Source organism: Mus caroli, unplaced genomic scaffold (genome assembly GCF_978045245.1).
Source record: "Mus caroli unplaced genomic scaffold, Mus_caroli_1 scaffold_7, whole genome shotgun sequence".
Taxonomy (NCBI): Eukaryota; Metazoa; Chordata; class Mammalia; order Rodentia; family Muridae; genus Mus; species Mus caroli.
Window position 1 is genome coordinate 61024845 of NW_028227262.1, and position 14094 is coordinate 61038938.

The window sequence follows — 14094 nt, forward strand, 5'->3', positions numbered from 1 at the left end:
AGGGTACAAAGCAGCCTGAGTCTTTCCCATCATGCCTTCATAGAGTTGGACTATAGCCAGATTCTCCAAGTTAGCAGACTAGCTTCTCCCAAGGCCTCCTGCCTTTGCTAGGCCCAGTGTTTCATGCCACTGGATCCTGCCAGGCCCAGACAAGGTTCTCATAACCAGTGGGGGATACCTGGGACAGTCCAGGTCCACTTCACCTACAGGGTAGGAAAGGGCTTGTGGGTTCAGAGATACAAAGAATAAGGAAAGAAAAACCAGAAAAGTCACTGGCCATCTGGGCACATTGGAGTCACTTTGACTGGACAAAGTTCTGAGATCCTGTCCTATCACTGGAATCTGCAAAATGTGGTATCTTTCCTGAACTGTTGGCACATCTTTTTGTTGAATGGCAGTCCAGACCTAGAATGAAGGGTTCCTCAATGTCCAGGCCTCACTGTCTCTTCTGCCTGGCCCTCTGACTTTACCATGGAGCTTAGTAGCTGTGTGTGGTCCCAAGATATAGCTGGGCTCCCACCAGATCAGTACAAAGACAGCTCCTCCTCCCCATCTTGGTGCAGCTGCTATTACAAGGCCTGACCCAGTGAAGTACAAACCTGGGACACACAGGCATACACTCCTAGGACTATCTTTTTCTAATTCACGGGTATTCGCTAAAGCTCTCTGCCTTCCCCACCTCTCCTCCTTCATCTAGACCCACAGCTCAGGACCTTGGCCTGGGTGAGTTCCATCTACCTCAGCACAGCAGAGATGCTTCTGCAGATGGGGTGATACAGTGGGCGTTACCATTCACCCAACTTGATTTATTAGCAGCATTATAGGGTGTAATTATTCTGTAGTAAAGTATCTATCGGAGAATAATGTCTTCTTGGTATGGCTCCAGGTCTAATTGTTCTCTCTCAGGCCTGTCACTTCCTTAGAGAACTGGGAGGCACTAGTGAGGAGCAAGAAAACACACTGTGAAGTGACCCAGGCCTCCCAAGAACAACAGAAAAGGTCTGGCAGCATCTATGTCCTACCACTAGTCTGAGGCAGTCCGGGACCACCAGCCTTTTCACACTTAGTCCAGAGAGTCATCAGACCATAGACCTGCAGTCACAGGGTTAGTCCCCACATTGGCAGCCCTGGGAGCCACAGACTTCTCCAGCCACCAGGAATGGCTATTTGGTCTTAATAAACACATCCATTTGAATGTAGACAATCTTGACCTCACAGCATGAAGTGAATCTAGAACATAGCAGAGTTCCCAAGTGAACAGAAAGGTTGTTCTGAAGGGTAGCTATGTTAGGCAAGTTCTCTAAGGAAATTGAATACAGAATAATAAGGAAGGACGGAGGGAGGGAGAGAGGGAGGGAGGGAGGGACAGAGACAGAGACAGAGAGAACACAAACAATGTATTGGATTGGCTTACAAGATTCAAGTCTGGAGAGTCCAACAGTGGTCATATTCATGCTGGAGAGCTACAAAACTTTGTAGCTGCTAGAAGCCTCAGTATTCAGGGGACCAATGATGTAGCCCCAACTCAAGGATGAAGGCCTGAAAGGTCTCTGTAAATAGGGAGTCCATGTTGAACAGCTGAAGAAACTGGAGTCGCCTGTCTACAGCAGAAGGGCATTGATAGACTCTCTGGCTCAAAAGAGTAGAGCTTGTACCCACAGGTGGTCTTTGCAAGGCAGAAAAGTATCCTGAACCCCCATCCTTGGCTGTGCTGGCTGACTCCAAACATTCCTAAGTGTGCCTCTGCCAAAGAAGTTTCTGGGTGGTCAGGTGATCTTACAGAGGTTAAATCTGATACCCCTAGGCAGATCTTTCCCCATGCCCTACTATACTGGATAGACTCAGTGCACTGGCCCTGTCTTAGGAACACTCGGTCAGCTCAGGCCCTTGAGGTGTTCTGAGTTGCTAGTAAAGCCAAGTCCTACTTTCATAGACATGTATGAGTGGATACTTCCCATCTGAGCATGGACTAAGCACCTTGGCCTTCTGTTTCTGCTACCTATAAAGGCATCCTCTTTGATAGTCAGCTTTGCTGAGTTTCTGTGTGTAATCTAGCCCTAGATATACAGAAGGTAGCCCAAGATCATCCTCACAGTAGAGGCTGAGAATGAAATAGTAGATCATCAAAATAGTGCTAAGCATTGTTCTGCAGGCAGTGCTTGGGACCCAGGAGATGCTAACTCTGGGAGCACATAGTCTCTTCTGTGCTCTCCTTGCTCTGTTGTGCAGGTCAGGTGCCTGAACATATGGGTGTTCCCGAGAGTGAGTGGTACCTGAGCCCAGCCTGAGCTCTTACTCCAATTCTAGTCATCTTAAATAAGCCTATTTTCTCCAGATCCTTTTTTTTTCCCAACTGGTACAATCAAATACATTTTAATTAACTTACCTTTGGTAAATGGCTTTCCTTGCTTAGTTAACAAATGAGCCACCCAGAAACTTTGGATCCAGCTCCATTCCCATTTTTAATTATTTTGTGTCTACAATGATGAAATACGCTATTTTAAATGTTCTTGTTTTTCTAATCATTGTTATTCTGCGAGTTAGCAATATTGTAATGTCAGGGTATGTTGAGCTAACACATAAATAATAACACACAAGGCTTTGCCAGTGGGGGCTCCATAAGATGATGTCCCATACCCTGCTGAACCTCCATGGCATGCCATTTAAAGCCCATTTTTGTCTTGTTTTTACATGAGAAGTCCACACTGCTAACCAAAATCGCTAGCACTTCAGAGGCAGGAGGATCTCTGTGAGTTCAAGACTAGCCTGGACTACATAGCAAGTTCCAGGCCAGCCAGGACTACATAGAAAATTTACAAAGTTTCAGTGAAGTGTGATTTTCCACTTAAGTATAAACTGCACATGAGTTCCTTCCAAAGAGGACAGGATGAAAAGTGAAAGGCTGAGAAAACTTGCAAACCTGTCTCAAAAGCAAAAATAAATAAATAAATAAATCTTCAGGGGAGTGTAGGGTGCGGTGGGCTATTGGCCATCAATGTTCCTGCAATTCCAAGTCCCTGAATGTCTTGGTCAGTCTCTGTCTTAAATGCTTTCTTGCCAGTAACACCCAGAAACAGTTGTGAACTGCACCTAAATATGGTTGTGCTCAAATAAAACATCCCATTAGTGAACACTAAAATTTGACTTTTACTTAGATCTCATGTATCACGCGATATTCTTTTTAAAAATGTTTTTCAGCTCATTAGACAGACAGCTATTCTTAACTCAGAAGCCATCTAAGAACAGGTCTAGGCAGAGTCTGACCCTCTGGCCAGTTTGCTGTTCCTGGTCATAGCTAAAGCTGACTTGTTCTGCTTGCTCCACAGCCCAGGAATTAAGCTATGGGATAGGGCCTTACAGAGGTAAAGGCCTCTGGAGCATCATTCAGGAGGAGGAGAAGGGGAGGTCTGAAGGGCTGGAAGCTCCCTGGAGATGCTCCACAGGCTGACCCATCTGGGCGATGACTAAAACATGGGTACAGGGGCATCGTGTAAAGGTGCACTGTTCAAATGGATAATATAAACCATGAGTTAGATTTTGATCAGAAAGAAAGAATGAGTGGAATGGAAGAGTTGGAAGAAGTGCTTATTCACAGAAGGAAAACTGGAGTGAACTTGATAAATCAACACAAATAAGAAAAACAAGAATAATGCTAAAAATGATGACAGAGATTGAGGGGACAAAATTAAGAAGTACTTACCATACTAAATAAATTCCAGCTACAAAGACAGACTAGGAGATTGGGTTAAAACACAAACTCCACTGATTCGCTGTGTCTAAGAAGCAAAAGTAAAGAATAAAAGATGTCAGGAGACTGAGCAGGAAGACCACAGGAGTGGACAGTCACCTTTAACAGATGTGGGGCAGTGGCAGAGATGTAACAAAGAGGTGGTAAGCAGCAACAGGCACAGTTACAGCCTGAACCAAGCACGTTAGAAGTAAAGCTCAAAAGGAATCTAGGGTGACAAGGCTATTGGTTTTCAGATGAAGTGCGCAACTTAGCTACATAGTAGTGTGGATTATAAAGGTCTGACAGAAACTATGAGTTACCAAACTATGAGTTACCAGTCAAAGCTGGGCAGAACCACTGGGCCCTGTCCTCAACAAGCTACTAATGCATCAGACTTACACAAGCTGATTTAAGCTAGGGGCCAGAAAAGTGGGTCTGCCTGTGGTCCAACAGGGGCGAAAGCCCATGGAGGGGGTGGGAAACTGCGAGGCGGGAAAGGAGGAACACAATTCCACCTGAGACGGAGAAAGCACAGAAGAGTGAGGGCCTTTGAGGGTTTCAGGTCCAGGAGCTGCTCTGTGACACAGAGGCCAACCAGTGCCTAACTCTGAGCTAGTGTAGAAGCTCTCAGCTGCTCTGCCACATCCTGTCATTCAAGGCCTCCTGACCTAGTCCATCTGGGTCACAAGAATCCATGGAGCCACATCTCTCCCCCATAGCAGCTTTGCTTCCCTTGCCATCCAACAAGAGGTGAGGCAGGTGTCCAGCAGCAACTGCACTCAGGACACCCTCTCTGTGTCTTCCAGCACCCACCTCCTCCCACCTACTGTGGTCCTCAACACCTGGCAGCTCACACAGCCCCACATAAATAATGATACATGGGAGAAAGGTCCTGCCAGCTCTTACTACATAATCTCTTTAGATCTAGAACCTTTATAGAACCAGGCAATGCTGTACACAGCACTAAAGTGGGCCCCAGGGTGTGGCAAGGAGATAAACAAACATGGAAAGTGCTGGTGCTTTGCCAGTCACAAGGCGGCCCTTGTTAAGCCCTGTGCATCATGACCATAGTTCACATGAGCATTGTTCATGGCACACATCCCTGGGTCCAAGCTGAGTAATGACAAGAAACTGTCCCCACTACAGAGGGGAGAAGGTCAAACCAGGCATATTGGCTACTGCAGGTCTGGCCCCATGGCGCCAACCAAAAAGGCCTCAGGCTGAACTTCAGGAGCCTGAGGCATGGACCCAACCAAGTGTAAACATACAGACGCCACCAGGAGCACTGGCCAGCTTTGAAGTCTGACCAGCACTGCCTCAGGCTCCTGGCTCTACTTAGCTCTACTGCTGATGGTGTGTTAAGCCTGCTCAGGGCCCCAGGGAACCTACCACCTGCTTCTTTCTGAGCAGGGACAGCCCAGGTTGGGGGGTGCTATGCAGGTCAACTGTAACACCCTAACCCCTAGAGGGAGTTGCTTCCTGGCCATTCTGTCTGTCTTGCTGTTCTTGCCCATAGGCTCCCAGCCACAGATTGGAGGCTGTGGACCCCTTGAATAGAATTGTCCCAGGAGGCAGAGATTAAGAAGGTCCACTTTGACAGGTTGCTTTCTCATGTTCTAACCTGACCATAGCCCAGCATCTCTCCTGGTTTCTTCCAGGGTCAGAGTCTGATAGCTGGAGCCAGGCTTCACTGCTTTGGAGACTGCATTCATGTCCAGAGGAAGATGCAGGGTCTGTGGGTGGACACAGTAGAAAGCTAGCTTTGGAAGCTAGGACTAAGTTAAGGCACAGTCTAGCATAGCTGTGACATGTCACTCCTCAAACCCAACTCCCCTGTAAGAGTGCTCTACATGTAAGAAGGACCAAGCGGCTAGCATATGGCCAGTGCTCCATAAGATACGCACCCCCTTTTCTCTGTGGAGGGCAGCTGGCAGGGAGCTGTCACTTAGGACCTCTTTAGCCCCAGCAGTTGCCTTATTTACCCAGGGGGGACTCGGGTGATGGCTACACATATAGATCAGGTAAGGGATGTTCAGAGAGGAAGGAGGCCTCGCCTGAAGGAGGCCTGAGAGTCTGTGGTAGGTAGAGGTGTAGGGCAGCTGTCCCAGGTCAGTGACTGGCACCAGGCCTCAGGCTTGCGCCTCTGGAGTATGTTTGATGAGATGAGACCATTGCAGGTTAACTTACTTTCCCTAGGTTTACACAGAGCTTACAGAGAATTTGCGTGTTTCTCACAGTCTTCGATGCCAGGAACATTGTCTTATCCCTTGAAAAGCAGAAACCTGTGTCTTGTGTTACAGAAGCAGAGCCTGAGGTACAGCAGAGTGAATCAGCTTGCCCAGGTGCTACAGTGGTAAAGCAAGAATCAGCCCCATCCCACGGGTTAGCCCGGGGCCTCTGCCTTCTACCAGGCCGGGCATTTAGGGAGGAGGTACCAGGAGATGGTGTTTTCTGGTGATGTGCAAAGAGCACAGCATTATGGTTGTCATCCTCTGTGACTTTGGGTGAGCTGGAAGAGGTGTCACCTCAATAGCAGGGGGTTCCTTCCTTCCTCCTGTGATTAGAGGTCCCTATCTTCTCCCAGGATACTGTCCAGGAGGGAAGTAGAGACTAGGGTACCCTGTGACATGTGGGTCTTGCCCTCCTCCCTATTGATAAGTCTTAATTACTGCATCTGGGGTTTCTGGGTATGCTAGAAGATCACCTGCTCCACATGTCCCTCCATCCCCCACTTCAGCTTGACATTCACCAATACAGAGTCTGCTCTAATGGTCATTCTCCTATCAAGTCTTGGTGTTCTGGCCAGTATCAGTGTGCTAATCCTAACAATGAAAATACTGAAGTTTGGAGAAGTCCCCTGGCCCAGGCCATGATGCTATAAGAGACAGAGCCAGAACTCAAGCAACTAAAACCATTTCCATTCTGGGAACACAGAGCCCTCCCTCCTCACTAAAGTGGGGAGCCTAGCTCAGCTCTCTTCATAGTGACTTCCCTTTCTGCACAGTGAACTAGTCGAAGCTTCAGAACTTGGGCAATTCCCAAGCCTCATCCTGGGAACCAAGCCCTGGAAGAGAGACACGTGTAATGACATAATTATGTGCACCAGCAGCCAAGTCCCTGCTCAAAACCTGGGGACAATGGGGACTCTCCTGGCATGGCAACAAGAGTTGGACTTGGATGCACAGCTGTAACTGCTGAGGGAGCTTGGTCCTTCCAGCAACCACAGGCGGATAGATGAAGCAAATTACTCATGCAAGCAGTGAAAGTTCCCCACTTGAGCTATTGTGACCACTGGCCTGTGTTCACCATTGTCCCCAGGAACAGGGCCACCAGCAAACCCCACAGGCATTGACATCGGTGATTGATTCAGAATACAAGCCCTCCAACTGCTCTGGCAGGGCTCTCCTTGTAGTGTGCTGGTGTCTGCTCTCTGTAGTCTCCTCTCAGTGCAAGAGTCCGTGAGTTGTATTCCTGGGCTTCTTTGACATGTCTTATATCTGGGTCAAGTGCCACACCATGGTTAGCTAGACAGGGCAGCCTGCTAGGTACCAGGTCCTACCATATTACCAGCTCTACCTTCTCTCCCTGCCTCCTCCCTCTAGACCACTTTTGGGAAGTAGAGTCCCTGACTATAGGGACTATCTCCTCTCTGACAGGGTTTTCCCTGAGCTGGGGCAAGCAGGGTTGAGGCTGCTCAGCACCCCTGGGCTGGGCCTCCAGAACCACTGAGTCAGCCAGTTAGCATTAGCCCAGGGGAACCCAGACACCAGAGAAAGCCATGGTGGGCTCACTCACAGAAGTATCATTTCCCTTGCCCTTAGGTCTTAATGAGGACTAGCCAGAACAATTCCATTTGGCCTCTTCACAGCAAGAAGGGCACCCACCTGACAGGCTATGGTAAAATGGGCTTGATGGCCTCCTCTATTCCCCAGCACTGTCCCCAGGAGTAGCCACACTCATAATACCACCCTAGGTCACCCTCAATCTCCTAGGTAGATCTGACACAGTGCAATAGCCATTCACTCTGTTATAAGTGGTAGTAGGAGCTGTAAGCAGACAGCCACCACTATTGAGGGAATGCACAGGGACCTGGAGGCTATAGTCCATCCCCACCCTCCCAGGGCCTAACCTACACTTGGAAATGAAGACAGCGCAGGTTCATGGAGGACATAGTGAATATACTTGGTGCTAGTATATCTTCTGGCCAAGGCATACAACAAGAAAGTAGAAGTGACAGAGATACTTCCTTTAGATTTTAAGACCTTTTAGCTGCCATTCTTGCCATAGCAGAACAAAGGACAGCCAGCAAGATGGAGCCCTGTAACCTCTCCTTAGAAGGTCACAAAAAGCCCACTAACTCCGTACCTTAACCTGGATATTTAAACAATATTGTGGTGCTGAGCACTCACCTTTAATTCCAGCACTCAAGAGGGTCTCTGAGTTTGAGGCCAGCCTATTATTCTATATAGTGAGCTCCGGGACAGCCAGGGGTACATGAAAAACCCTGTCTAAAAAACAAAACACCCTAAGGGGATAGAAATTCCAAAGGAAGTCGAAGACCAACAGTATCAACTAACATGGACCCTTGGGGCTCTAAGAGACTGAACCACCAACCAAAGAACCTTCATGGGCTGAACTTAGGCCTCCCCGCACATATGTAGCAGATGTGCGGCTTGATCTTCATGTTGGTCCCAAACAACTGGAGCATCCTAAAAGCTGTTGTCTGCATGTGGGATGATATATTCTTCTAGCTGGGCTGCCTTGTCTAGCCTGAGTGGGAGGGGATGTGCCTAGCCTAACAGAGACTTGAAATGCCAGGGTGTCCCCCCTGCTCAGAGGAGAAGGGGAAGGGAGATGAGGAAATATTGTGGAGGTGGGCAATGAGTGGGATGTAAAATGAATAAGTAAAAAATAAAAATAATGAAAAAATATGGTAATGTCGGTCTGTAAACAGGACTTCATACATGCCAGCAGCCCTACAGTACTGACTGCCCACCACTGGTCAGCCAGGAGAGAACATAACAAATATGGAGCCCTAGGCCTTCACTCTCCTCCTTGTTTAGGTATCACTAAAACTAATTTCAGGGACTCCTCTGGCAAGAAAGTGATGAAGCTCTTTGACATTCTCCTGATGTTAACAGAATTACCCTGCTCTTTGCCAAGAACCTGGTTTAGGAAAAGAGGGAAGCCCCAATGTCTTTGTGGCATTGAGGGGAGAGTATCAACAGGAGATAAAGCCACGAGCCATGTGAGTGTTCAGTTGGAGTGGCCAATGGCCACTCTGTCAGATTATGCCTGGGGTGACAGGGAGGTTTAGGAGTGCCCAGACATTGGGTTAGAATAGACATTTTCAGATTAACAGGCATGAGCGCGTGCATGTGTGTGTGTGTGTGTGTGTGTGTGTGTGTGTGTGTGTGTGTTGATTTTTAATCTGTAGATCCAAGGAAATCTGGGTGGGGGCTGGTAGTGCGGTCCACCTGGATCTTAAGGTGGGGTAGCAAAAACTACATGCTACAACATTTTCTAGCCAAAAGATGGGAACAGAGGGTAGGAAGGAGTCTTCTGAAGGTGTATGCTACTGTATAGCAGGCCTGCCAGCCAGCTCTATGTCAGGAAGCCAGGCCTGTAAGCTCACTGGACAGCTAGCTCTGGCCACCAAGCTGCAGGGTTGGGTAGGCAGCATCTAAATTGGAATTTGCCCTACTATCTTCTAAAGAGGAAACAAAACAAAACCACATTGCCCAGTGCTAGCATTTGGCCCTTTCGTAGACAAGTCCTGTCTTCCCTAGACTTATGACACGAATGATAAAGTTTGTCTCCAAGAAGCAAAGAGCTACTTAGCTTCCCACCCTTTCTTTCCCCCTCAGTTCTATGCATGGGTGACTGTTCTTCCCCCATTCCCTCTAAACATGTACTTACCAAGCTCTGTGAGGTGTGGCATATAAAAAAGAACCCCTTTCCCTGAGGGACATTTAATCCTCTAGAGGATTAAGTGGACAAACTATATTGGATTTTAAGACAGAGTAGCCAAGCTCAGAATAGAGGTTCCACTTCAACCCTGGAAGTAGGGAAGGCTACCTGAAACAAGATTCAGCGTGAAACCAGGGTGAGTAGGGAGGACTCCCCCAGTGGACAGAGGATGCAGGTGAGAGGCATGGCAGAGGGGCCTGGAGGCTGTAGAGTGACAGATTTCAAAGCTTCCTCTAATGGTGGTGAAGGCCTCACAGGTCTGTGTTTAATTGCAGTGTGGTGTGTGTGTGTGTGTGTGTGTGTGTGTGTGTGTGTGTGATTGTGTAGCAGGTATGTGATATTGAGGGTGGTAAACATGAAAGACCCCAGGTGAGTGGCATAGGCTGTGAGCAGTGCTGTGGAGGGCTGGGAAATGGCCCTGCTCTGATTTAAGTATTGAACAAGGGGATAAGGATGACATAAGGTCCAGTTATAACCTGAGAACACACAGACAAAGGGAAGGCCACAGGATCACAGAGGCCTGAGATCCCATCCAGGCCTGTTCTGGCTAGTCATGCATCCCCACAGATGCCAGCTAGGTGTGTGCCTTGATGTCGCACTAGAGGTGCTTGGGAATAATGCAGGTCTTTGTGGGAAGAGTAAGTAGGATGAATTTGGTTTTGGTTTGGCACTGGTAATGAGCTTTTTTTTTTTTTTTTAAAGACAGAGTCTTACTAGTAGTATATAGCCTGGGCTGACCATGAATTTTCTAAGTATCCCAGATTCTCTTGAACACATTGATTAGCCTCCTGCCTTGACATTCTGAAGACCTGGAATCATAGGCATGTGCCACCAAGTCCTACTGGTAATGTTAAGAACTCAGAGCTTACTTTGGTCTGAGGACCTCCTTTCTCATTCTTGGACATAGTGATGCTGGAGGGAATCTGAGTCTCAGGTGCATCTGTCCCCAGTGAGCCTCGGTACCATGGCAGGACTCTAGCCACTACTTCAGTATAGAAGGAGCTACATTAGGCTTTACAAAGGGCCTGGCAGGCCTGGGCTGGATCACTGTGTACTGCTCCTCAAATCTGACTCCCCTTAGGTAGGATGAAGTCCTTGAAGGTGAGGAGGGAGCAGAGGAGATATGATAGACAGCCCATGGCAACAAAGACTGATCATGACTTGAACACTTTCAGTCATGAGATCATGGTTGGACTGCTCAAGCTGGACCCATTAGGCCAGTTAAGCTAAATATGCAGGCCATGGCAGGCTGGGCTAGAGAGGTGAACAGTAAATGGATCCTGCACTGTTGATCAGGGAGCCCTGCTCTGCACAGTGATCCTAACATGGTTGTGGGAATGGGCCTCTATGAAGCAACAGACTCTACTGTATACCATTTGTAATTGGGGTATATAAATCAGTGGAACTTCAGGGTGCCAGTGAGGACAAGGCTGGTGATGCTGTCTCAGAGACCCAAGTAGACATACCCACTCTCCAAGAGCAGGGACTGCCCTGGGAGAATGTGCTTGAGCCATCTCAGAGGGGAAGGTGGAGTTGCTGTATTGGAAAGAGGCTTATGGGTTACAGAGGGCTGCACAAGTGGAGATTGTAATTCTTATCATTGTTTGTATCCAACTCATCAATCACCAGGAGAGAAGGTTTGTGTTGCCTTTTATCTACTGCTATGAATCAAGGAGAATAAGATATGTTTTCCAGAAGGGTTTTAGGGTAAATGAAACAGTTTCTACTTTTCAAAACAATCCATCCAGGCATCTTTATTAGCAGTGAGATTTTCTGCACCTTAGCAGGAGATAGCTCAATGGCCCAGGGTATGCACCTCAGAAGGGGACAACCATTAAAAGTGTCTGGAAGGAAATGTCCTCTATGTGTGGCTATCAAGAAAGAATATGTTTGCCTTTTAAGAGTGAAAGGCCAATAATTCTCTATTTTAACTTTCTAACTTTAATTTTGAACAGGTAATTTCATTTCAAAGACCAGAACATAGGAAAGATATACAGTGAAAAATTCTCTAGGTTCTCCATGCCCTTCCCCTGAGGCAGCAGCTTCTCCTAATTCCATGTACCATACTGCACACAGTTCTGCTGATGCCTATCCAATGCCCCATGTCCTTCATACCTATCCTTCTCTGGGGTCACAGGGTGGCCAACAGGAGCCATGCACAGTTTTTTCTATGCTCAGGCTGGGACTTTGGGTTGTTCTGCCTTTGCTTCTAGGCACTACTAATGAGGAGCACCTTGACAGGCATATCTAAAGGGCAGTTTTCTAGAAGCAGCGTGCATGGATGAAAGGTCTATGAGTGCATTTTCCATAGCAGTTGGCAAAATGACGAGTACTTTTTATAATAGGGTCTGACTTAGTGACCAAGTGCAGCATCTGCAGAGTGGGCTGGTGAGGGCAAAAACCAGTCAGGTAGAGGATGGGATGTCACTCCCAGCTGTGATGAAGCTCTTGTTGACAAGACCCTGACAGGCTAGCTACATCTGTAGCTAGCCAGGCTGGGTTCCAGGAACATGCATGGGAGAAAAGAGTTTGTGGTAGAATCCATTCAGGTTGCCCCCAGCCAACAACTTCACTCACATGTGCCCCACATGTACCCACAAAGAGGTAAAGGGACAGCCACAGTCCCAGCAGGGATGTGACCTTGAAGAAATACACCTGGCAAGTCAGCAGGGGCCAGGGACCATAAGGAAACCTAGCTGGAGACTGACTGACATTGGGCATCATAGAGGGCAGATTGCTGGCTAAGAAAGAGTAGTTGGTACAACACAGTGAGCAGAGAGGAGCTTCAACCAAGGCATGTGGGTAAGACAGGATGGTAAGGCAGGGCTGCTCCTTAGAGTCTCCCCTATGGAAAAGGCCGAGACAGGTGAGAGAATAGCTGATATAGGGAATATGACCCAAGGCCACCTCTGCTCCACGGGCTCTCTGACCCTGGCACACTTGTATGTTGGCTTTAGTATGGGGCCCATGAGGTTGCCATGAATGTTGACCCTTCTTAGTGCCCGTGTTAACAGAGTATGGTGAATGTGTGATCTTTCAGGCCTTCTTCCTACTCTGTATACATCATTATGTATGAGGTGGGCACATCAGTTCTCAGCATGCACTACTAATGCCTCCTCTCCTGTGTGGGGACAGGTAATGGATGACTACAGCGTGATTGGACGTTCCCTGTTCAAAAAGGAGACCAACATCCAACTCTTTGTGGGGCTTAAGGTGCAGCTGTCCACAGGGGAACAGGGTATCATCGACAGTGCCTTCGGCCAAAGTGGCAAGTTCAAGATCCACATCCCTGGTGAGTGCAGCTGCATCCCTGCAGAGTGTGGGAGAGATGGAGGGCCTGACAGCATTGCTAACTTTGACTTCTGGCTAAGAAGCAAGCATGGGTCCTGATCGGGGACTAGACGGGAACAAGGTCAGGGTTGAATTTTATACCACTGTTTAATATTTGGAACACACCCTAAGCTTCCTTATGAAGTAAGTATTGATCTTACAGAGGAGAAAGGGAAAGGAAAGCCTGCCAGGGCTGGCATAGCACTATGATGCCCAGTAAATTCAAGCTAATTGCAGAGACTATCAGGCTCAGGGCCATGTGCATGGCTGGGTCAGGGTGTGCACCTGCTTCTGAAAGTTTAGCCTGTGTTTTTTTCATGTAGTCATCCCTTAGGTCATGTGTGTGTCTGTACCAACTGCATTTTTTTGAAGCTGACTGTATATCAGGCCAATGCTTGGTACTAGAGGTGTGCAGATTGTCATGGGAGATGACAGATAGTGAGCTGTGGATATTTATTATATGCCCCCAGGCATTGCAAGACAAGTGCACAGACCTGAGCTGGTATATACAAGATGTATGAAGATGTATGAGATGTATCAGATGTATGAAGTCTTGAGGTGGAAATTAGCTGGAGGGATGGCCATCCGAGGTAGGGATGCGCTGGTGTGGGAGTGATGACAGTGTGAGGTAGGCATATGCTGAGTATTTGAGGGCTGCAAGTCCCAGGGTACTGAGTGCCAGAGGTTGGATGGAGGCAGGATCATGCACGGGTGTGTGAGGGCTGCATGTTTGATTTGACATGCTGAGTATGAAAGAGCTGGGGGTCATTGGTGGGAGTATTCTTGGGGGATGGACAGATAATGCACTTGGGGTAATGGGCAGGTTGCAGGTAGGACTTGTGCATAGCTTCTTATGCCACAGGAAGGACTGAAGGGTCTGTCTGTAGTAGTGCATGATGATCCCCAATCTTTGGTAATTTTCAATTGAGCAAAGTTGAAATATTTATAGGGAACCATATATGATATCACACAGACTCATATAGTCCTCTCGGGGTCCAGAACCCTGTGTTGGAAAAAAAGGTTGGGTGTGAAGGGAGGCTTAGATGAGGTGAGCAAGGTCATCA

At 47.9% G+C, this 14094-nt stretch overlaps 1 protein-coding gene across 5 annotated transcripts in view; it reads left to right on the top strand.

The window, feature by feature from the left end:
- The window catches only part of Eefsec (eukaryotic elongation factor, selenocysteine-tRNA specific), a 199557-nt gene that overhangs the window by 162718 nt on the left and 22745 nt on the right, over window positions 1-14094 (top strand). For 2 of the 5 annotated variants that reach the window (XM_021165245.3, XM_085840358.1), the window contains 2 exons: window positions 12836-12992; window positions 13501-13620. The exons of 1 other annotated variant lie outside the window; for it this stretch is intronic. In XM_021165245.3, coding sequence (XP_021020904.2) covers window positions 12836-12992; window positions 13501-13620 — 277 coding nt within the window. The remainder of the gene's footprint in view (window positions 1-12835; window positions 12993-13500; window positions 13621-14094) is intronic. 2 more of the 5 variants (XM_021165246.2, XM_085840360.1) reach the window with 1 other exon arrangement.